Raw genomic sequence first — 22349 nt, forward strand, 5'->3', positions numbered from 1 at the left:
TATATATTTCCATACTTCTGTTTTTTTGGAGGAAAAATGAACAACTTCACCCGACTTTAATGAAGATTTTGAACATTTGAACACTTACACGGTCTGGATAGAATATACTAATATCCTGTAAAACCCCAGGGTGCGCATATCTGCATATTCTATACCAACCCAGCCAAGTAACAACACTAAAAACACCAAACAAAGGTATCCACTCAACCTCCACTTGACTACCCACCAGTCCGGGCGGTGAGGCTGCCCTCGTTAAGGTGGTCCAGTAGATGTTATAACAGTCATCGAAGGTGAGCGCACCCAAACCAATTAGCAAACTCCACCAACAACAGGTAATAATCAGTTCTTTCCCGCCAACAAGCGAGGTTCTGACAACAGAAACCACGCACCGCCAAAATACCCCTAAACCAAACCAGCAACCCCCGAAAACAGATCCTCAACAAAGCTAGACAAGCCTTCCTCAGTCAAATGCACCCCATCCCTTCTAAACAGGTAAAAATACCTAAACCTGATCCTGGAATGCCGAACCACAAAACCACCATTGACTAACACCCCCTTGGACACAGCTGAGTTCACTTCATGCCAAAACAATTGTGGCACGATCTCAGACCAAACCACCGTACAGGATGGCCATGCCCTCATAGTACACAGTATGTCATGCATGATGTCAAGGCGCAGCTGCAAAGTGGACACCTTCCTTAAATCATTACCACCAAGATGAATTACCAAAATCCAAGGTAACCCAAAAAGCTGCATCTGACCAAGCAGCTAGGGCTTCAAATCCTGGCACAACATACCCCGCACACCAATCCAACGAACACCTGCGTGACCAACCAAAGACGGAGCCCCGTCTGAAAGCATCAATTCAGCTGCCCAATACACAAAGGAGTGCCCGACCACCCAGACCTCCAAACCATCAACTACCACACCTATAATTAAGGGGAAAATAAAACAAATGTTAAAATTTTGGGGTACAAATATTGGTCCAAGCCTAGGCAACAGAAAGGCATGCAATAACTTTAGTAGAGGATCTGCCAAAAAGAAAAATAGTTTAGATGGAAAATTTCCATAAAAGACAAACTTCCGGCCAATCGAAGCGACAAAAAGAAACAGGAGGAATAGCCATGGAGGAAGGGGGGGGGAGAGAAGGCGGAAGATGGGAAAAAAACAGGTGAACTAAACCTGCTGAGGAATTTAGGATTGAAAAGCCAATTAGCCGAATTAAAATTGAATATACCAGATTCAGTCCGTCAGTACAGGTAAAAAATTGTTAAAGAACTCCAGACCCCCATTACCAACAGCGGCAAGTAACTAATCCCTGAGCAGGGAAGACAGGGGGAGACTAACAAGACGTGAAGACCACAGACGAAAACAGGCCAAACCAAGTAAAGAAACATTAACCAGAAAAAACTAAAAACAGCACAACTACCGAGGGAGTGGGCGAATGTAACGTTTATAACTGGCCGAACGCCATCAGCCCCAAGCCTTAATTTCGTCCACAGAGCAGCCCGCAAACGCAGCAGAGGTGGCAGCTCCAATCCTAGACGAGTGTGTGCCGAAGTCCCCATGAGAAAAACCCAAACCAGCCAGATTGCGCTGGAGCATCCAGCCATACTGATATTTAGTCAGTGGCAAACCATCCGCATGTAAAATCCATGACCCCCCAGAGGATGGCCGTACCTCCACATACATATTGGGGGTAATTCCAAGTTGATCGCAGCAGGAATTTTGTTAGCAGTTGGGCAAAACCATGTGCACTACGGCGGAGGCAGATATAACATGTGCAGAGAGAGTTAGATTTGGGTGTGGTGTGTTCAATCTGCAATCTAATTTGCAGTGTAAAAATAAAGCAGCTAGTATTTACCCTGCACAGAAACAAAATAACCCACCCAAAACTAACTCTTTCTGCACATGTTATATCTGCCTCCCCTGCAGTGCACATGGTTTTGCCCAACTGCTAACAAAATTCCTGCTGCGATCAACTTGGAATTACCCCCATTGGCCAAAGCCGCCGGACATACCCGTTCATCCCCCGAGGGCACCATCGTGACCCAATGACCTCGACCCAATTGGTCCATTTTGGACCGACGCAGTCTGAATAGCAAGGACCTCTCTCCTGTGGCAACATCCGCACGCATCATAGTCGCATTTGTCCGTTTCTGCAACCAATCCCAAAATTGAAGATAGCAGGGAGCTATCAATGGGACGCCTTTTATCAGGAGGAACGGGCGCCAGCCGCGCATGGCCTTAGTTAAAAGGACTACCCTTAGTGTAGTCCAGAATACTTCTCAATTTGGAGAACCGTAGCTCTCGACCGACCCTCCACGAAGAGTTTCCAAACAAATGACAGCAAAAGCAAACAACCGGTCTCACCTCGAACTGCCAGCTCTCTAATACAAATCAAGGACAGCCCCTATCCTCTGCACCCATAGGCCACTAAAACAGGTCCGCCCCCAGCCTGAGGGGTTTAACCATCTCCTGTCCTATTTAGTCCTTTCGCTCACAAGGAGCCTGAGCCTCAATTTGTACAGGCTAACTTACAGAAGCTATCCATCAAAGAAAGTTAGTGGAGCAAGCTTACAGTGTTTGGAAAACGGTTACACCTAGTCATTTCACTCCGCAGATCACATGACTTTTGTACCAGGTCAGAGCTGGTGGAGATCAGGCCTTGTCCCATACATACTGTATAATGGAGTGCATTTTGACAATCTAGGTGCAAACCAATTCAATTTGTGGTGCACATTCTGGGCTATATTCAATTGATGTCGGATCTTCTCCAACGGAGATGATCTGACACATCACTATTCAATGCTGGCCGGAAACGGGCAGCATTCCGACAATGCAGACTCGACTTGATTACATGTCGAATCTGAACCAGCAGCAAACTGTCGAAAACAGCCGCGTTTTCGACACAAACACGAGGATTGGCGAGTAACTCCCCGATCCACGTGTTTTTCGACAAGTGACGTTTTTTGTGACGGATGAAAAAACAACACTTTAATTGAATAGGTCGAATTTTCTGACTGTAGGAAAAACCGGCACTTACTGAATAAACCCCTCTGTGTGTTTCTTTCGTAAATAATATCTTCTATTAAACTGCAGAAGGTGGAAGAGGAAAACACCCATATAGTATTCATTCTGTAGTGTCACACATGGTCCGAACTTCTGTTTAACCTTATCAAGTGCCAGTTTAGGACTACTTTGTTTCCACTATATATTGTTAAGAATTCACACCTGGAAAAGACAGTGTTGGGCTGAGGTCGGCTGGACCCACTCTTCTAGTTAATTGACCCCCCATATGGCATTATTATTTATATGTGTAGCACTTTAATAAACTCCCACAATATAATATATAGTCATCATGCATATATTTATATGATGGATGAGGGGTACAGTAAAGATAAGAAATAAAGGTGTGTGACGTGACTATCAGTAAAATCTTTATATATCATTGTCAGTAAGTGAGTTCTTCTCTTGTAGATTCTGCGTAACCATGTGATGGTCAGAGTAGGAGGTGGCTGGGACACACTGGAACATTATTTGGACAAGCATGATCCCTGCCGCTGCACATCCCTCTGTATGTAAATCCAAATGACATTATTCTCTGTATGTTTAAGTGTCTCTGATCGTAAAAAAAAAATTCTACTCCCGAGATATTTACGGGTCATGTACAAAAGTGCAAATACAGTATGTAGATGCTAGAATGGTTTATTTGTATGTGCAAACGCACGTTTTTGTCTGCCTATAATATACATGTGTATCTCATAGCAGGGACTGGGTAAAAAACAAAATTGTCTGAACACCGGAACGCCGGACTGGACCGGCTCACTGCAGCGACCTCTATCACTGTGGTGCTTGTAGTGCGCGTCCCCGCTTATACCCATCCGTGGGGTATCCCATCCAGATAGTATGTGTCTGTGACAGCTGTCACCGGGGAAACAGGAAAGGAGAGATTACAACCTCCTTGTATGGTCTGGACCGTTTCAAATTTTACCCCATGCTCGGACCATACTTGGAGGATGGGGTAAAATCCATAACGGTCCCGGATGGGGACAGGCAGGGACGCACACTACAAGCTCCACAGTGACAGAGGTTGCTGAAGGGAGCCAGTGCTGTCTGGAGTTCTGGGGTCCAGACCAGTCTGGTTTTTACCAATCTCCTTTTAGTATTCTGCTCTTGGATCAACATTAGCGGGATTATTGATACACGTAACAAAGATCACGGTAGAAAGATTGCAAATTTTACTGGAAAGTCCTTTAGGAGTAATGGCATAATTATTACATTTTCACATTAACTTAACATATATTACTTGTGGATGTCTTAATTACCCATGAGTTCTTTATTTCATGTCAGATTTCTATTTTTGAACATTAGTGTTACATGGGTGTTTGTGTGCATATCAACACGCTTTCTAATATCAATGCTTATGTCCTGGACACGGCTGGTGTTAGCGTCTTCCTTGCTCTCTAGTGTAGGGTCTGCACATGAAGGGATTAGCCCCGCTCTATGGGGTTGATGTATCAAGCAGTGAACAAGTGGACCAATGGAGAAGCTGCCCATAGCAACCAATCAGCTTTGATGTAGCATTTTTCAGGTACATTCTATAAAATTATAGGTAAAAGCTGATTAGTTGCTATTTATATGGGCTTCTCCACTGTTTTCACTGCTTGATACAAAAACGCCATATCTTCACTCCCCCCGATTACTCTGCTGTCCCTGCTCTGCTCTCTATGCTAGTGCTTACTGGGCTTACTGTTGCATCAACTTTGCTCCTCAGTCCTTTTATGGGGAGACTTTTTATTTAGATGTGTTGTATAACAAGATAAATTATTGCTTGGCATTTATATGCATGTAGTTTGGAATACGATAGATGGTTGGTAGATGAAGAGGATACTAAAGGTTGACAAAGGAACATGAAGCAATCATTGGTCCTGATGGAAATCACACTGGAGGTACAAAACATCACCTTTGTGGAGAAAAAGCTGCTATAGTGAGAGTATAAAGGCAATGGGAGTCATTCCGAGTTGATCGCACGCTGCCGATTTTCGCTGCGCTGCGATCAGGTCTCTACTGCGCATGCGTATGCACCGCAATACGCACACGCGTCATACGGGTACAATGCGGATCGTTGTTGAGCTATGGATTTAACAAAGAATCCATACGCACAGCCGATCGCAAGAAGATTGACAGAAAGAGGGCGTTTATGGTTGTCAACTGACCATTTTCTGGGAGTGGTAGGGAAAACGCAGGCGTGTCCGGGCGTTTGGAGGGCGGGTGTGTGACGTCAATTCCGGCACCAAAAAGACTGAACTGATTGCAAGGGCTGAGTAAGTTCGGACCTACTCTGAAACTGCACAAAATGTTTTTGCAGAGCTCGGCTGCACAGTCGTTCGCACACTTGCAAAGCAAAAGTACACTCCCCCGTGGGCGGCGACTATGCGTTTGCACGGCTGCTAAAAACAGCTAGCGAGCGATCAACTCGGAATGAGGGCCAATGTTCTAAGGAGTAGAGGGTTTGCACGGCATGGAGGCGAAGTTAGGCAGAGTGAAGGCGGTCCTAGCAAAGTATCACTGGTGCACCTCATTGTGTATAGCAGATCTGGAATGGGATTTCCTTTTGCAATCTAGATTTTTGAAATTCCCACTGAATGTGAACTAGCCCTTAATGTTTTTATTGTCTACAAAGAGTATAAGCAGCCAGTTTGAGGCCTGGACCAATTATACTAGAGGCATGTTATGACTTTAGTGAGCTTACTAGTTACTGGCAATATATTGTAGTGCTGGGTCCCCCATCTCATAGCCACTAGCGGAGAGCAGTGAAGGCACATATGCCATCCCCACTCTTCCCTTGATATACATGTTCCCCCACCATTCTCTTCATTTCAGTGGAGGAGGACTCTGGTCTTCACCAGTTCTCATCTTCTCTGCTCAGTGTTGGAATGAACTCTGTGCAGAGCACCTTTGACCTCTACTTAATGACCATTCATATCATGGAGCAGCAGCATTATTTGCTGTTTAGAGGAGTGCTACACTCTGGCCCCTCCTCCACCAGACACTACAACAGGGTTTGAGTTGATGGTAGTAGTGGACTGAGAGAGCAGTATGCAGTGGTTCCCAATCCCAATAAGCGTAGGACCAGTGCCCTGTCTCCCCTCACCACATACTACTCCATCTGAGGCTACAGAGCAAACCCAAATGGCCAGTGTGGTTCCCACACCCTGAAACCCATGCACCCGGCCACTGTTATATTGATGAAACAGCATAATTTACTAGGAACTTGTGTCATTACTGTCACAGGTGATTATTGCCATAAATATTAGGTAATGCCACACACAGCAATATATGGGGGCCATATTGCATTGGTATGTTTTACTCCATACTGTTTCTGAGAGCACACAGATGTCAGGATAAACCTCCCTTTGCCACTATCAACACTAACTTTGTGATGTAGATCATTTAGTTATTTTCTAAAAAAAAAATTATTTAATTCTCAAATATAATTCCCTTTATTCCTCTAGAGCAGTGTAGATCTATTTAAAACCGCCATATGCTATAATCACAACAAAGTGATTGATTAGAGCTGCCAACATTACAGTGATGAATACACAGCTATGCCAGCTGTATATTAATCCGTGGCTACCTTTCCTAATTAGACTAATTACTGCTCAGATATTTTGATTGTCATGAAGTTGGTCATCTATTTCATATGTCGGTGAAGTTGAGAGAAGTTACAGGTTTGTGGACTATTCATCTTTATGTGGCAGACTTTCTGTGCGTTTACCATTCATAGCTCAGCAGACAGCTCACTCATAGCACAGCGGTAAGAGCACTCACTGTACCTGTTTCCTTTGTCTCTGTGACAAAGGAATCATTGAGAAAACACATATTTAACTTACTAAGTGCACAGCTGCCATAGAAGTATATATTTGTATTTATTTCTAACAAACTGTATAATGTCTTTTATACATCAATCTTTTGGCTACCCCCTTGGAGTTTATAAGCGTTGGGTATGGGATACCAGCGTTCGGGATCCCGGCGGTCAGCATAACGATGCTCGGCATTGTCAGCGGTCGGGATTCCGGAATCAGTATCCTGACCGCTGGGATGCCGACTCCGGCAATGTAACTGTATCCCGTTTCTAACACATGTTAAACAGAATGAGGCTGGATTCACATTATGACAAGTCAGCTGTTAGTTTGACCAGCCTAGCGTGGCATCCACTCCCCCAAGCAGACCCGGCGCTTACCGCTCAGCAAAGGGATGCAAAGCAGGTAGGCGCCAGGCTAGAGAGGCGCTCTCCCCGCTCTGCATCCCAGTGCTGAGTTCCCCTGCTGATGCCGGCTGCTGCGCCTGTCACACTCTATGACAGACAGCGGCACCGGCATCAGGAAGCCTCCTCTCCCCCTCCCCTATCACAGACTCACAGTGAAGTGTGCTGGGCGGATCTAACAGAGGTCAGAGCTACACGGGCAGGCTTGGACTGGCCCACAGGGGAACAGGGGAAACCACTGGTGGGCCCCACTGCCTGGGGCCCCACCTCCTGCTCTAAGGATCAAATTCCAGACTGTGCACTTGAATTATACATTATACATATGTTACCTTATACTGGACTATGGTGTATTTTCTACAGTGCATTGCTGTTATTAATCTGGAACATTATTATGCATGCAGCAGCTGAATTTACTGTATATATTTATGAAGGGGCCCAGACATTGCACTCTCTAGTGGTTAGTCAAACTAATGAGGTGGCAGACCCCACCCCTCTGCAGACTGGCCACACCCCTAAACACAGGCCCCTACCACTGCATCCCCCCCGGTAGGCCCTACATGCCCCAGTCCGACACTGTACACGGGAATAAGGGGGTCGAGTTGCCAGACTTCTTTATGTAAGTGGCTGGAAAGAGTGAGTGAAAGTGTGTGTGAGTGTATATGTATACAGTACCTGATTTGTGTGTATGTATACAGTGTCTTTGTGTGCGTATGTATACAGTATCTGTGTATATGTATGTGTGACTGTACTGTGTGTAATGTATGTACAGTATGTAATGTATGTACAGTATGTGCGTGTGTGTATGTACTGTATATGTGTATGTGTGACTGTGCAGCACAATGTGTGTAAGTGTCACTGGTACAGGGGGCGTTGCGTCTTGTATACACGTCACTGGTACAGGGGGCGTTAAGTGTGCAAGCGTTACTGGTACAGAGGGCGTTGCGTCTTGCATAAGCGTCACTGGTACAGGGGGCGTTACGTGTGTAAGCGTCACTGGTACAGGGTGCGTTGCGTGTGAAAGCATCACTGCTACAGGGGCCGTTACGTGTGTAGGCGTCACTGATACAGGGGGCGTTGCAGGTGTAAGCGGCACTGGTACAGGCGGCGTTACGTGTGTGTCACTGCTACAGGGTGCATTACATGTGCAAGCATCACTGGTACAGGGTGTGTTACGTTGTAAGCGTCACTGCTACGGGGTGCGTTATGTGTGTAAGCGTCACTGCTACAGGGTGCATTACGTGTGTAAGCGTCACTGCTGCAGGGGGCGTTACGTGTGTAAGTGTCATTGCATCTTGTATAAGCGTCACTTGTACAGGGGGCGTTACATGTGTAAGCATCACTCCTGCAGGAGACGTTACGGGGCGTTGTGTATAAGCAGCACTACCAGAGGGGGCGTTACTTGTGTAAGCGGCACTACTACAGGGAGCATTATGTGTATAAGCATTATGTGCGCTGTCCCTTTGTAAAGTATGGGAGGGTGCAAATTTATAGTTTGCAGGTGGGGGGGGGGGGGGGGGGGGCGCTGAACACCCTAGCACCGGCCCTGCCCCCAAGCCAACTCTCCAGACAAAAGGTGCTGCAAGTGTATGCACAGCATGAAACAGCAAACTATTTACATGCACCCACTGCATTTATGTCCAATTCGCAATATGCTCTGTAAACGTTTAATCAAAGATGAAGCTGCACACTTACATTTCTGCATCTGTATGTTGAGATGCTACATGTTAGATAAGTGTAATCTCGAATCTAGCACACACATGTGCACTGGTCAAACATGTGAGTGCTCCTTGTATCTCAGAATTGGGCTGATCTCAAAGGGATACAAGATACTTAACCTGTGCATGCATACCTTTACTATATACACACTTGCCTACTCTCACGGAATCACCAGGAGGCTCTTGAAAATCGGCTGGCCACCCGGAAAAGTGGGCAAGTCTCCCATAACTTGCTCACACACCCACAGGCGCCCGGACCGAGGAGAACAGTGGGTGGGGTGATGATGCTATTTGCGGTGAATTGCGTCATCATAGCCCTGCCCCCGCTTTGCATTACCGGCAATGTAGGCATTACATAGCCAGGGGCAGGGCTGTGATGATGCAATCATGGATGACTATACAACACTCACAAATAGGAGCATAACGTATTCATCATTGGCGGCCAGGTGGTGAGGTGCGGTGGTGGATACTTAATTTCCAGAACAATTCAGCATTGCTCCGATGTGGGGGCAGCTACTCCTAAAATCAGCTTTTCCCGTGATCCCTAACACTGCTACTGAAGTAGCAGTAATACAGACCGGTGCCTGTCTGGCCGACTGCACATGTGTGACTTGATGTCACGCATGCACATGGCCTCAGGGCACACAGTGCGATGGCAGTGGAATGGATCTACTTCGATCCATATTATCAACCCGGATCCGCCATCCCACAGTAAGTGGTGTTGCTCCAGGAAAGACACCAACTGAAGATGGCATTGAGTCCCGCAGGCAAACTCTGAAAACTTTTTGGAGTTTGCTGAACACTTGGCAGCCCCATCAGGTCCCTAATAATCAATAGGCGGGCCCATTGTTGAAAACGTGCGGAAAGTAGCGTTTCCACATCTGTAACGGGCCCATTAATGATGATGAATAGACCACTTAACGCCCCTGCATACCTCTCCAAGCACTACAGGCTGCAAGTACAAGATGAGCTGAACTCTAAATACCAATTCAAACTGTGCACATGTGCAGCTAGGTAGACTGGCACCAAGATGCATCAATATATTACCCAACTTTGCATCAGCCCTATAGTGCATATATTTTCAATCTTGATTTTTTTAAATAAGTGATTAACTTAAAAAAAAAAATGTTATTCTTTTCAGTGTTGTACCTTTCAAAACAAATGTGAAAAGTACAATATTTTACATGCTGTCACCCCTCACATAAACACTGGTGTTATCAGCTTTCATCTAAGTGAATTAAAAGAAGTTGGCTACTTTTTCCATTTCATTTAAGTAATACATTGCTCGAACAGTTCCTTTACTATAAACCAGATGGATAAGGAGACAGCGCCAGTTCTAGAGGAGTTGTGCAGCCATCTGAAAAGCCACAGTGACATATGTCAAAACAGCAATATCTTACCATGTGGACTTGTCATATTCAAGCATGAAATTCATATACATGATACACTGCAAAATACGTGGCCGAAGATCACTTTGGATTTAGGTGACACAGCTACTTTAGTCACTTTTCACATTAGGGTGATACTATCCTTTTATAAAAATGTAGGTCTCATATACAGACTCGGCAATTACAGATCAGATTTTTGTGAAAATGCATTACTTGAGCTAGGTCATTGATTTGTGGGGGTTATAATAGTCTGACAGGTTGCCCGAGAAAAGCCATCTAGAGGCTCTCTAGCATCAATCACCTGAAATACTTTGTTTTATTTGCACAGCATCACTGTCACTCATTTGTCACTTGGAGCTCTGCCAGTAGCCGACTCTATTCTGCTGAGATAGGTATGAGAGACAATTGGGTCTGTGCGTGGCTCATTACCTCCTTAGTGCTATGTCACCCGTCCCTGAGTCTTGTGACATAGTCTGCAGCATTCTATTCTTGGCTTTTTGTGAGACATTAACAAACTCTTCGCCACTCGGATTGATGTCATTCTTTGGACTAGTACAAATGATCTGCTGTATATTAAACTACAAATTTTAAAATCCGTTATATAGCTCATATAAAAAAATGGAGGCTCTTTTATTTGACTCCTTGCCTATCTTCGGCAGAATTATGAAACAATAGCAGGATATCCATTTAGCCCTTAGTACCCCTGAAGCATGCCATAACAAAAACAAATCCCAGAGCATGTCATAGTTATTATTTTAGGGTTTATTGAGTTAGCACTTCCTGATGAGAAGGAATATCAGTTACTCTGTAGGTCACTTGTAAGTTGTATACCAGTGCAGATATGTCATGTGATGTCATGCATCTGTACACCTAGTTTAGTATGAAGTCCATGGATGTGTAGGCCAATGTGGTGGCTTCTGTGTGGGCACAAACTTTTACGATGGGATGAGCAAAAATCATATTTATTGCACTAATGTATAGTAATGAAAATGTTCAAACAGATAAAAGCGTAATAAAGTATGGACCAATGTGCCCTCACTGTGAATACACTAGTAAAGCTATATAGAGCATCATTGTAGGAGAACTACTGTGTATACAGCCCCAGCAAGCCCTCTTCTGTCTCTTCACCCCAGCACTGTGCGTAAAGCCCGAACCAGCCCCCTCATGATGCATCAGGTACACATGCCTTCTTCTGGCTGCTCCTTATGCGATACGGCTCCTCTCTCTAACAGCAGCAGAGCATAATGTCATGTGCTGGGAAGCAAAAAAAAACCCTTTATTGTACAGTGATGGCAGCGGCAGATAGCAGGAGCCAGCAGCAGCGGATGGTGGTAGGACCAGAGTCGGCAGCAGGAGCAAGCAGTGGGTGTAGGACTGCAGCCAGCAGAAGGAGCCAGTGGCGGGGGATGGTAGTAGGATCAGAGCAGGCAGAAGGTGTAGGAGAGCAGGGTCTGAGACTCCGGGACTGCAGTCCCAGCAGCCCCTCACCTTATATCAGCCCTGAGTGCAATTTTTTTTTTTTTCATGACTTGATTATATAACTGAGACCTGGGGGTTTATTTTGGAAACGTCGGGTTGCAAAACCCGGCACTCCTAATCGTGTTTATGCTCGATATTTAGAAGAGCAATGCTTTTACTAACCGTGTCTTGCTAGTAAAAGCATTGCCCTTTTATATATTGGGCATAAACAACAATCAAAAGTGCTGAGTTTTAAAGCCCCAAGTGGAGAAAATGGCATATTTATAGGAGGATACACAACCTTTTCTTCTTATAAAGGCCCTTGAGTTCTCCGCTGTCTCTGAGATGCCAGATATTGGGTCATATACTGTATCTACACTTAAAAACAGAATGCAAAAAAAAACCAAACACATTTCTAGGTACATCACTAAAAAAAGTCCTTGGGGAAATGTAATAGGGTGTGAGTGAGAGTCAGAAAGTGAGAGATTTTGGGAGAGTTCTCCTGTTTTATTTAAAGTGTCGATCATTTACATGGCAAAACCAGGTTGATTTTGCCATATAAAGGATTGCCACTTTAAATAAAACAGGAGAACTCTCCCAAAATCTCTCACTTTCTGATTCTCACACCCTATTACATTTCCCCTTATCTCTCCTCATTTAAACAGACTAAGGTAAACCAGCAGTATATTAGAAGAAAAAATAAACATTTAAATGAATGATCCTAAATAGTAGTAGACTGACCTCTGCTGTGATATTTTCCGTCTCCACCTTGTAGCATTCTTGAACCCACACATTTAGGTGCAGACTGACTGAATGGTGTATAACTAAAGACTGTCAGGTGCTGCTTGCACACATAACAAAGCATTGTGTTTCACAAATTATTCTTAAAGAATCAAAGACAAATGGTATCTGTGACACATCTATGAGATGGACCTTACTTTGTACTTTGATCCCGTACATTTCCCCAGAAATGTTTGATAAACCTTAGCGAGAGAGAAAGAAAGAGAGAGAGAGAGAGAGAGAGAGAGAGAGAGAGAGAGAGAAAATGGAGAAATTCCCCACAAAAACCAATCAGCTTCTGTTTGTTTTAGAAACTGTGCTGGACAAATGATAACTAGAATCTGGGTGGTTGCTATGGCCAACTTCTCCACTTCATCTCTAACTATGGTTTGATACATCTCCCCCAGAATGTTTCTCATTTAAAAAGAGATATTTAGTATAGCAAACTGGCACATTTTCAGTTCTCACGTCCTTAGTAGCATATTACAATAAATATATTTATATTAAATATATTTTTATGTTATGAATATTCTGCATAGGGCAGTTGTGTTCTACGTAGGGGTTACTGACATCAGCAGGGTGCCTCTTTATCTATCACTTGTGTCAGTTACATCAACAACCCTGCACTAGTCCTCTCCGGTCAGGCAATGACCATTGCCTCTCCTCTTCCCTGGTTACTGCATCTCACGCACAAATCATGCCTGTTCTGCCTTACTGTTTGCCATTGGGGATCGGTATGAAATACCTCCAATCAAAATCCCGACATTCAAAATCCCGACACCAATTGACCGATGGTCAAAATCCCGACAAGGTCAAAATCTCGACATGGACAGAATACCGACATTTAAAATACAGACAAGGTCAAAATACCGACATGTAAAATGCCGACAGGTCAAAATACCGACATGTGTTTTTTGTTGTTTTTTTGTGTGTATGTCGACATAAGTCAACATGGACACCATATAAAGTGTACCGCGTCCCCTCGCATGGCTCGCTGCGCTCGCCATGCTTCGGGCACACTGTTATAATCCTTTATATTCCCCCTCAAGGTCCACTGGGATGGTAAAGTATGAACAAGTCGGTTTCAATGAAAAAAATCATGAAAAACTCATGTCGGTATTTTGACCTGTTGGCATTTTACATGTCGGTATTTTGATCTTGTCGGTATTTTAAATGTCGGTATTTTGTCCATGTCGGGATTTTGACCATCGGTCAATTGGTGTCGGGATTTTGAACGTCGGGATTTTGATTGGAGGTAAACTGACTGCATCCCTGCCATTGTGCAGCGTTGCAGACAACATGTTGTGCTATATATAGTGTAATAATAATAATAGTCACATTGCAGGATGCTTATTAAAAGCCAAAAGATTAAAGGATTGTGACAAATGGTTTGTGTTACAATAATAATAGATATAAATTGTATGATTTTGAGGAAACAAGTAGTGCAGTAGCAGGAAATAATTATACTGATGTCAATTTGGGGCAATTCAGTATCTTTCCATTGTGTGTCCCTAAGATATTTAACTAAAATATTATTGACAAAGTAAAAGTGTTACACTAAATTAATGCACAATGTTTTATACACTCTTAAATAATACATTTACATAGAAAAATGTTTTTATTATTTTGAAGGCACTGTTTAATGTTTGCTAACATATCATGTATCAAAAACTCAGTCATTTATAAATGTTTGCTCTTTAATTTCTACAGCTCATAAACAGGCTTCAAAATCAGGAAATCCGCAGAAGCCATTGAATCCGATTCATGAGATCAAGGCTCTTGTAACACCAAGATCAGATAATCCCAATAAAACTCAAACTACACTGATTGTAAGCAGATCCCAGAGTCCGCTGCCCCCAGTGGACTGGAAGACCTACACTTCTAACAGTGGCAGAACCCATTCTTCATCATCTGGGTCCCCTGAAAGTGCTGACAAGACTGCAGGGTTTAGAACTCCACAGAGGCAGCCTGATCTCAAAAGGAATTTTGCATTCAGGTAGAAAACAAGTATATATTTATATTCTAATACTTCAATTTAAGGGTCCTCTTTATAGTTTATTGACCTTTTGTACAGGGTTCAAACGGGTCAGGAAAATTCATAATTTGCCCATTATGAGTATGGGTTGATGGCAGAGCTAGTGTCTTCCTATAAATTATTGAAGGAAACAAGCTGTAAATTACAGGCATATGGATGTGTGTCACTAAGTATAGGTACTAAGGGGCCATTTATTAAGTTTTAGACCCGATAAATGAATTTTCTTATTGCAGCTATTCTCAGGAATAAGTAAATCTGCGATTTTGTGTTGTGGGTCCAGGGTGGCCTACAGCAATGGATGACTGGGGTCTGAAATGGCCCCGCGGTCATGACTCACGTTACGTGGCCTAGCGTCACACCCCTGCAATTCTGTATGCCAGGTGGCCGAGCAGAGCGCCTGCTTGGCCAGGCAGTTATGCTGTACTGGTCCATCAGCACTTCTGACAATTGCCATAAGTGCCAGTCCTGTCCTGCCTACGGTGCATACTCGGCCATCAGACAGCGCATCCGCAAGTGGCTGTTACAAGGTATTGATCCAACTGGGTCAATGTCAGAGTATAGCAGCCTCAATAAAAACCTATGGAGGCTGCTATTGCGATTGAAAGCAGGAAAACCACAACAGATATCTTTGATATATCTACTATATCTCTACTATCTGCTGCAGAACCCCTGTAATACTTACATTTTGTAAGTTTTCAGAGGATTTCCTGCAAAATGGGTTTAATAAATATGCCCAGAAGGGATACAAAAGTACAAAAATACAGACATCAGCAAGAAGTCCGAATTACATAAACTGAATCCCTCAGAAATGTCCAATTATGAGCGTATTATTAAGTGGGCGGATCAGGTAGGACATTAGACCTGATGATGAGTCACATGCAAGCCCTAATGCAGACGCATGTAGTGATGTATAAGTAACTGCACTTGCATCACAGCAGGACATGCATCTTATAGAAGCTTGCGAGCAGTTCTGTTGTACAGTCATGTCTCGCCAATGGCTGAATGGATATTACTGGGTGGGCATTTCATGATGCATTGCCAGAGTTGCAACACGTTCTGAGTTGTACATATAGTGGGTCATTCCGAGTTGTTCGCTCGCTAGCAGATTTTAGCAGCATTGCACACGCTAGGCCGCCGCCCTCTGGGAGTGTATCTTAGCTTAGCAGAATAGCGAATGAAAGATTAGCAGAATTGCGAATAGAAAATTCTTAGCAGTTTCTGAGTAGCTCCAGACCTACTCACAGATTGCGATCAGCTCAGGCCGTTTCATTCCTGGTTTGATGTCACAAACACGCCCTGCGTTCGGCCAGCCACTCCCCCGTTTCTCCAGACACTCCCGCGATTTTCCCTGACACGCCTGCGTTTTTCCGCACACTCGCAGAAAACGGCCAGTTTCCGCCCAGAAACACCCACTTCCTGTCAATCACACTCCGATCACTTCAACGATGAAAATTCATAGTTCGGACGTGAGTAAATCTACTAAGTTTTGTGCTAAAATCCTTAGCGCATGCGCACTGCGAACCATGCGCATGCGCATTTTAGCCTTAATCGCTCCGTTGTGAAAATTGGCAACGAGCGAACAACTCGGAATGACCCCCATAGTGATAATGATTGCTGTGGTGAACAGAGGGCTTTAGCCGGTGCAAACTACTCGTTCGTATCTATGCCCGGCAACTTGAGGTGTAGGAATGAAAGTAGTCACACTTGATTCAGGACGGCTAGAGGATCATGTAATTATTGTAATTAAGTGAATGATTAATGATGTGCATCAAATTACATTATTTGACTTTCGCTATATGTACAAATATATTTTTGTTTTAACACTAGGTTAAATTGATTTATTCATACATGACTTAGACTGTGACTAAATAAGCTTCATAGCAATGTTATTTTTCATTAATAGGGGACAAGAACGACCAGCTACACCATCTCGGAGACAATTGTTCTCTGAAGATTCTCAAGCTAGCCAGCAGTTTATGTACTCACATCCTGGCCACGATAGGCCTCGTTTCTCCACATCTTCTACAGGATCCCGCCTTACTGTAAGTGAAGATGAAAAGCCTCAATCGTCAGATGTGTTTTATGAGAACCACCTAAGAACACAATCAGGGAAGAGTCCAGCTCCATATTTTAAAGATCCAATGATGAAGGATGTCCACCATAGTCAGTTACACAATACCGATGTGAAAGGCCAAACAGCAGCAACAGAAAAAGATGACATTCAGCGGGAATCAAGACCTAAAACACCTTCTCGCTTTCTACGACCACCTAGCCCCTCCAAATCTATGCTCTATAGTCAGCAAAGCAAAGTAGCAGAATACCAACCTAAGACAGATTCAGATATCATACGTTCATCTTCTCCATCTAAACAACTTAGTACACGATCTTCCTCTCCAAGTAAACAACTTAGCATACGTTCTGCCTCTCCAACCAAACAACTTAGCATACGCTCTGCCTCTCCAACCAAACAACTTAGCATACGCTCTGCCTCTCCAACCAAACAACTTAGCATACGCTCTGCTTCTCCAACAAAGCAGCTTAGCCAGCCAACAAAACAAGAATTAAATGTGAGATCCATGTCTCCCTTCAATAGGCCCTCTACGCCAAGCAGTAGTTATTATGGTGAATCCCAATACAGAGATCACAGTAAATCAGTAGGAAATTTTAACCCTTCTCATAATAAACTCTCAGCAATAAGAAGTGTTCCTACGCATATTGAACAAAATAAAAATATGAGAGCTGGTAGGAGTACTCCAACAATACAACTTAACACCAATGGTGTAGCAGAGAAGGGCTACACTAAGCAGTACAGACAACCCAGTTCTTTGGAATCCTCAATACTGTCAGATAATAGAGAAGAAGGGTATAGATATACACCATTGCCCATTGGTCCCGATCAAGAAAAGGAGTTGTATCAGAGTCTGGAAGATGAAATCCTATCAAACATCAAAGTATTAGAGGAAGATTCAGATGAAAATAGCAACCAAGGAAACAAGTGTAGTGACTTTACAGCTAGTATAGCAAGTGATGTTGCTGTTCATGACTTTAACATGAAAAGGACTTCAGTATCTGCTATGTCTTTGATTAGAAGCACACAAAAGACGCCTGATGGGGATGTAGAAATACCCAGGAGTGGAGTTTACATAAATACCAAATGGCAGACAGGACAAGGAAACTATGATGATGTTATCTCAGAGCTTACCAAGGGACATGTCAAACTCAATAAAGTTGATGTGGAAAATTGGATTTCCAAAATACCTCCAAAACCTGTTGTGGATGATACTACAGAAGTTTATGTACCTCTTCAGCACCCAGAATCACAAGAGAACGGTGGACCAGAAGCAGCAACAGAGAGAATAGCTAAAAAGAAATTGTCTTCTATTCAAAGCAAGACTAACAAAGTCAGCCAATTGCCATCTCAGCGATTAAGACAGCAGGCAATGGAATCCAAAACGAAACATTTAGAGACTGTGGATGACAACCAGGAGTCATCAGTCCAAAGCCCTATAAAAGAAGCTGACCAAGAACAGTCAAAATTACCACAAGCATCCAAACCAAAAAGAGCCCTGAAAAAGCCAGAAAGAGTGCCATCAATATATAAACTCAAACTAAGGCCAAAAATCCGCCCTAGACGAGACAACAGACCAGAAAAGAAGCCATCCAAAATTCCAACCCCAGTTTCCTATCGACAAACACAAAGCAAGTCGAAAAAAACACAAAGCACTGTTATACGACCTTCTGCAACTCGGAGTCGGAAAGAGTCACTGAGTACAGCTGTTAGTACAGGAGACTTAGATACAGATGACGGAACCTGGTCCTCAGAACAGTCTCTATCCCTGGACATTTCCAATTCTCAGAAGATGCAAAGTTGTGATGTAGATAATCCAAGCAAAATGGAAGATGAGGAAGAGACATGGGTTTAAAATGTTGGAACACATTACTAAATCAATGCAATGCAGTGTTATTTTGTGGTTAAGTAATCAAACGCATCTTGTACTGATATTGTGCCATAGTTTGTTACAAACCTACAGAGATCCATGACAAGTAATTAACATGCATTTTATCACAATTTTGTTCATGTACAAAGCATAACATAGCCAAAAGTGTTACAGTCATAAAAACAGTTACTTAGAAATTTCCCTTAGATTTATATAAGACAAGAGCAAAGTCAGATGATTTTGGTGTATAGTATAGCAATTTTATTCGGTACTGCAAACGTATGTAGTAGAAACAGACTTTTAAGCTTAATGAGTGTATAAAAATAGCCCTTTAAAGAGCACAAATAATCACAGTCCGTTAATTGCAATGCACACATTAATATTTACTGGGAGTCAAATGTATATTGTTTTCTAGAATTCAAATTCTTGTATACCTTGATGACTGGGGTCCGTAGAAATAGATTTCAATCACTGTTTTATTGTATTTATTATGCAAAAAGAAGCAGGGGATGATTTTATGAATTAACAAAAGTCACATACAAATGTTGTCAATGATTTTGATTTAAAAAAAAACACAAATGAAAGCAGAGTGCAAATCATATATTAATTGGTTGTGTTGCCATCCACATTGCAGCGGTTTCAAATGTGAATACCAGTCCTAAATGTAAACCGTATATACTGTAAATCATTCAATGTATACATAAAAATGCTTTTATATTATTTAAAAAATGCTGATTACTTACTTTTGCAAACATAAGGCATTTACAAAGGAAATAACTGTGTTTTGTGGAATCATTAAAATTATTAATAATAATAATAATAATAATAAAATAATAATAATAATGATGATAATAATAATAACAACAACAATTTCATATATATTATTTATATGTATATTACTAATTTGTCCATTATTGGCAGCTGCTAATACCTTAATACAGAGGTTTTCAACCGCAGCCCTCAAGGAACCCTAACAGTTCAGGTTTTAAGTTTATCCATGCTTGGCTGCAGGTGACTTAATTAGCACCTAGGTCAATTTGATTTAACCATCTATGCTGAGGATGTACCTAAAACCTGGACCATTGGGGTGCCTTGAGGACAGCATTTGAGAACCTCTGCCTTAATTGGCACAATTTTGTATTATGTTGTGTCAAGTGACTGCACAGTACTGACTACAAGCTGATAACTGGCACGTACTCCGTGGTGCTTAACATGCGGCCCTCCACCTGTTCCCTAATAGCAAAACTGGCTGGACATGCTGAGATGTGTAGTTCTACAACAGCTAGGGGTGGGTGGGAAAGGGGGGAGCATGTTGTGCACCACTGCTTGTATAATTGTCCAGTAATGAAAATGATTTGTTCCAGTAAGTTTAAGTTACTCATAAAATAAATTAACAGAAAGTCTATAGACCATAGGTATACATGTAGTACAGACCTCATTAAAACTAGGGAGTGGTGGGGCATCTCTGTGGATGCAATAAGGGAGGTCCTACAAAATGGGTACAATGTCATATTTCAACAGCTTGTAATACTCTGCTGCATTGTCTTCAGGACCTGGACACTTATTAGATTGGAGGATTAATATGGCCTGGACAATATCAGTTTCAGTGATCTCAGGATCTAATACATCTCTCCTCTCCACGCTCATCTAGAAGTGCTGCTAAAAGTGTAGGGTCATGAGGTGAGGCTTGTTAAAGAGGAGTGTAAGCTTTGGGGTTGGGTATGAAGAAATCAGTATTGGAGCTTTGAATGACTGCGGTGTCATTGTTAATTGTTTCAGTCATATTGGCCAATAACTTTCCCATCCTCTTCCCCCAGAGAAAAACTTATCTTTGGTGATGTCCAGTTTCAACTGAGTAGGAGAGAGTGTAGATAAACAGCAAGCTATATAAGATGGAGCAGCCGATTTGTCAACTGCCGAGTCATCAACATTGTTGATGTACCTTTGAAAAATAAGAATTTACTTACCGATAATTCTATTTCTCGTAGTCCGTAGTGGATGCTGGGACTCCGTCAGGACCATGGGGAATAGCGGCTCCGCAGGAGACAGGGCACAAAAGTAAAAGCTTTAGGATCAGGTGGTGTGCACTGGCTCCTCCCCCTATGACCCTCCTCCAAGCCTCAGTTAGGATACTGTGCCCGGACGAGCGTACACAATAAGGAAGGATTTTGAATCCCGGGTAAGACTCATACCAGCCACACCAATCACACTGTACAACCTGTGATCTGAACCCAGTTAACAGCATGATAACAGCGGAGCCTCTGAAAAGATGGCTCACAACAATAATAACCCGATTTTTGTAACAATAACTATGTACAAGTATTGCAGACAATCCGCACTTGGGATGGGCGCCCAGCATCCACTACGGACTACGAGAAATAGAATTATCGGTAAGTAAATTCTTATTTTCTCTGACGTCCTAGTGGATGCTGGGACTCCGTCAGGACCATGGGGATTATACCAAAGCTCCCAAACGGGCGGGAGAGTGCGGATGACTCTGCAGCACCGAATGAGAGAACTCCAGGTCCTCCTCAGCCAGGGTATCAAATTTGTAGAATTTTGCAAACGTGTTTGCTCCTGACCAAGTAGCAGCTCGGCAAAGTTGTAAAGCCGAGACCCCTCGGGCAGCCGCCCAAGATGAGCCCACCTTCCTTGTGAAATGGGCATTTACATATTTTGGCTGTGGCAGGCCTGCCACAGAATGTGCAAGCTGAATTGTACTACACATCCAACTAGCAATCGTCTGCTTAGAAGCAAGAGCACCCAGTTTGTTGGGTGCATACAGGATAACAGCAAGTCAGTTTTCCTGACTCCAGCCATCCTGGAAACCTATATTTTCAGGGCCCTGACAACATCTAGCAACTTGGAGTCCTCCAAGTCCCTAATAGCCGCAGGTACCACAATAAACTGGTTCAGGTGAAACGCTGACACCACCTTAGGGAGAAACTGGGGACGAGTCCGCAGCTCTGCCCTGTCCGAATGGACAATCAGATATGGGCTTTTGTGAGACAAAGCCACCAATTCTGACACTCGCCTGGCCGAGGCCAGGGCCAACCGCATGGTCACTTTTCATGTGAGATATTTCAAATCCACAGATTTGAGCGGTTTAAAATGTGATTTGAGGAATCCCAGAACTACGTTGAGATCCCACAGTGCCACTGGAGGCACAAAAGGGGGTTGTATATGCAGTACTCCCTTGACAAACTTCTGGACTTCAGGAAGTGAAGCCAATTCTTTCTGGAAGAAAATTGACAGGTCCGAAATTTGAACCTTAATGGACCCCAATTTGAGGCCCATAGACACTCCTGTTTGCAGGAAATGCAGGAATCGACCGAGTTGAAATTTCTTCGTGGGGCCTTCCTGGCCTCACACCACGCAACATATTTTCGCCACATGTGGTGATAATGTTGTGCGGTCACCTCCTTCCTGGCTTTGACCAGGGTAGGAATGACCTCTTCCGGAATGCCTTTTTCCCTTAGGATCCGGCGTTCCACCGCCATGCCGTCAAACGCAGCCGCGGTAAGTCTTGGAACAGACATGGTACTTGCTGAAGCAAGTCCCTTCTTAGCGGCAGAGGCCATGAGTCCTCTGTGAGCATTTCTTGAAGTTCCAGGTACCAAGTCCTTCTTGGCCAATCCGGAGCCACGAGTATAGTTCTTACTCCTCTACGTCTTATAATTCTCAGTACCTTGGGTATGAGAAGCAGAGGAGGGAACACATACACCGACTGGTACACCCACTGTGTTACCAGAACGTCCACAGCTA

At 43.4% G+C, this 22349-nt stretch overlaps 1 protein-coding gene across 1 annotated transcript in view; it reads left to right on the forward strand.

Annotated features, from left to right (window-relative positions):
* Positions 1-19353, forward strand: part of GAS2L2 (growth arrest specific 2 like 2) — a 93264-nt gene extending 73911 nt beyond the window's left edge. Inside the window, exons 5-7 of the mRNA XM_063953985.1 lie at positions 3481-3577; positions 14322-14607; positions 16550-19353. Of these exons, the coding sequence (XP_063810055.1) occupies positions 3481-3577; positions 14322-14607; positions 16550-18569 (2403 nt within the window). The 3' untranslated portion in view covers positions 18570-19353. The remainder of the gene's footprint in view (positions 1-3480; positions 3578-14321; positions 14608-16549) is intronic.
* Positions 19354-22349: the final 2996 nt, after the last annotated feature.

This window comes from Pseudophryne corroboree, chromosome 2 (assembly GCF_028390025.1).
Source record: "Pseudophryne corroboree isolate aPseCor3 chromosome 2, aPseCor3.hap2, whole genome shotgun sequence".
In the NCBI taxonomy this organism is placed as follows: domain Eukaryota; kingdom Metazoa; phylum Chordata; class Amphibia; order Anura; family Myobatrachidae; genus Pseudophryne; species Pseudophryne corroboree.